Genomic DNA, 3,130 nt, shown 5'->3' on the forward strand with positions numbered 1-3,130 from the left:
GGGGGAGAGAAGGGGGAAGCAAAAGGAAACAACAGAAAGAGGGGATAAAGGCAAGCGGTGTTAGATCTGTGAGTTATGGTTAGGGGAGAGGAGACAAAAAAGAGCAAGTCAAAAACACAGCAAATATAAAAATGAGACAGAGCAGGCAGCACAGCAGCAAAAGGAGTAGAACATGAAACAAAGTCAAGAACTGAAATACCCCTGAAAACAGGTCTGTATTTTAAATGCACCACTGACATACTTCAGGCTAGGGTGAAATTCAGTTTTCCACTTAAAGGTGGCAAATGGAGATGACTATTTGATGGGGATGTCTGGGAGGACCTGCTCTTGTATATGCTGTCATCCCAGGAGAGGGGTGTTTGGTTTCCATGTGAGGTTCCCTTTCCAGCTGTTCAGCTGATGTCACTCAGATTCAAGGAGTGTGGCACCTCCCGTATTTCAATATGAACACCTGGCTAAGAGAAGATGCATGTTCCAACACTGTACATTAAAGTCAAACAACACGGGAAAAGGAAGCATCTTTCCTTCAGAAATTAAAATCATGTCAGGGAATGGGGGGGTTGTAATACCTGTGGCCCCAGATTACCAGAAGGGCTTTGCCCAGGATGGACCAGCCCACTCAGACTGGGCTCATAGCAAAGGTAAGCCCTGAAGAGTCCCAACTGCCTGAAGAAAGGCATCTGAGATATGCTGCTGGGCCAAGACAAGGCCTGAAGTAGACACAGATATTATTATTGAAGTTAAATTAGTTTATTCATTTTCTCATACATGCTGGCCACTGCTGACTAGAACTTTAGCGAGACTGGAGGGCTCAGCCAATGTACACTGACCCTGGGCTGCATGGTGTTCTTCCATCATGTACCCTTGTAACAGGGGGTTGACACATGGCGAGTCACCGTACCAGTCCACCAGTCATGGCAGTCTGCCCTCATTCACCTGCCATGACTTGCTGTTAAATTAGCTGTTGTAAATATGGGAGGCTGCCGAATAAGTGCCCTGATGCCGACCTTCCTTATACCGTGTTCCATGCCTTGCAGATGGCATCCAAAGTTCTTAACCTCTGACCCATACTCAGCTTCAAAGCATCTAAAGACTTACTGGGGTCTCCCTTTGACCCAAAAGTCAGCCTCACAATGTCTGAGGCATTCATGACGTGTGCCCCCGGAGCCTGGGGAAGCACGGCGACTGCTTACAGGTGACGGCAGCAGTTGCATGGCAGCAATAAGCAGGGAGCTCCCAAAGCTGCTGCTGGTGGTGCTGGCGGCAGGGGGGGTGGGGTCAGTGAGTGGTGACCGCCTGCAGGTGCCACCGGCAGCATTGGTGACACCTCTCTTAGGGGGTGCACCACCAATCTCATCACCAATGGTCAGAGGGCCTACTAGGGTTCAATTCTTCCGCCCTCTTGCAGGGACTCACTCACTCATGCCCCCTCACTGGGGCCCACTCCCTGAATTACTTGTGGGGCTGGCCTGTTCACAGACCTTCAGGTTGTCCTTGCGGCCCTACTTTGCATGCCCCCAGTGCCGCCCTTGAGGTTGCCCCTGCAACCCTACTCTGCACCAAACCTCTACAGCTGTTCAGGTCACCCTCTGCAACCCTACTCTCTGCACCCCAGAATTTTACGCCCCCTCACTGAGGCCAGCACTCTGTCCCCTTGCCGACAATGAAGAGGGCAGAGTGCAAGCAATTAAGTTCCTTGTGTTTCAGTACTTCTTTGTCTTAATTAGGGCAGAAATACCAGAAAGTTGCCTTTCTTGTGGAATATTAGTAATTCAGCTTCACCCCAGTATACAGCAAAACAAGCCAACAAACAAAAATCACCAAATTGCCTGATTCAGGCTGAGTTTGCCCTTTTGAGCAAAGTTCATGTTAGTTCCGACTTTACCAAAGATCATTCACTTATTTTTGCATTTATCATAAAGATGGCCTTACCTCATGTACATCTTGCTGGTCTCTCACGGCAATCATGTTCTTTATGGCTTTGATAAAAAATCTATTAATTTCATCTCGTTTCTTGTTCGGTAAAATCCGGATCAGTGGGACCATTATAAAAGGGAATGCAACTGTATGAGATTTTTAAAAAGAGAACAATTAAGTTGCATGTAGGAACTCATCTCTTCTCCAATCCACCTACATCTAAGCTGTCATTTTAGTTTTATGCTACTCATTTCTTCTGTCTCAGTCATCCATTTTGAGCAGATACTGAACTATTGGCCAGGAATCTCTTCTGATCACATGCCACCTACAGTTTGCCCCAGTTTGTAGCTTTGGCCTGTGGTACTGCAATTCAGTGCAACTTCATGACTTGTAACCATCACAGAAAGGAGAAAACATTTTCCTCCCTACGCAGATAATTTAAGTTGAGAATTAAAAAAAAAAGTCTTATAACAAGCCTTGCCGAATATAGATTAGGACCATGGATTCAAATAGATAGTTATCTTCCTCCCGTGTCTAGCTCTTAGTCCAATCTTAGGATGCTTGTTCACTACTTCAGTCACCCTGTATCCAGCCTTTTACAGAAGAGATCAAAACAGAGAACCTTGAGGTACAATATCATGAAAATTTACAGAAGGCCAAAAGGGAGACTCCTGTCCTTGATATTTATATATAGCAACTAGAAACCTCAAGTACTGTGGCTGGTGAACCATTACCACAAGGTTATCAAAGAGCTCCCTGCTGGACTATCATCACAGTGCACTATGAACATCTTAAAACAGTTCTGTAGACAGTGATTAATCCATCACAACACTCCTGAGAAGTAGTTCTGCAAGCCAACAAACTGCTGCAATGCAGAGAATATACAGGCCCACCAGTGGTAAAGATGATACTGAAGACCAACTGCTTCCAGAAAAAAGCAACCTACACTATTCAGAAACTCTTTATTGGAGGACTCTTCTTATTAAGGCCTTACTGATGGTGGGCATGAAGCCATGGCCCCTCTGAAGTCCATGACAAAACTCCAATGGACTTCAGCGGGGACAGATTTAAGTGTCAGACTCTGTGAATACATAACACTTAAATGGGAAAGCTCCCCTAGTGAGAGCTCTGGTAAAATTTGTCATCTAGCCAAGGATCAAAAGGCTCAGAATTTTTTTACACTGCATTACTGAACACTACTTGAGGGGGTCTA

The 3,130-nt window shown here is 45.7% G+C and overlaps 1 protein-coding gene across 1 annotated transcript in view; it reads right to left on the reverse strand.

Annotated features, from left to right (window-relative positions):
• TBXAS1 (thromboxane A synthase 1) overlaps nucleotides 1-3,130 on the reverse strand; it is a 554,439-nt gene that overhangs the window by 230,889 nt on the left and 320,420 nt on the right. Inside the window, exon 9 of the mRNA XM_019515381.1 lies at nucleotides 1,933-2,063. Within this exon, the coding sequence (XP_019370926.1) occupies nucleotides 1,933-2,063 (131 nt within the window). The remainder of the gene's footprint in view (nucleotides 1-1,932; nucleotides 2,064-3,130) is intronic.

Source organism: Gavialis gangeticus, unplaced genomic scaffold (genome assembly GCF_001723915.1).
Source record: "Gavialis gangeticus isolate Ggan-Ray unplaced genomic scaffold, GavGan_comp1, whole genome shotgun sequence".
NCBI classification, from domain to species: Eukaryota; Metazoa; Chordata; order Crocodylia; family Gavialidae; genus Gavialis; species Gavialis gangeticus.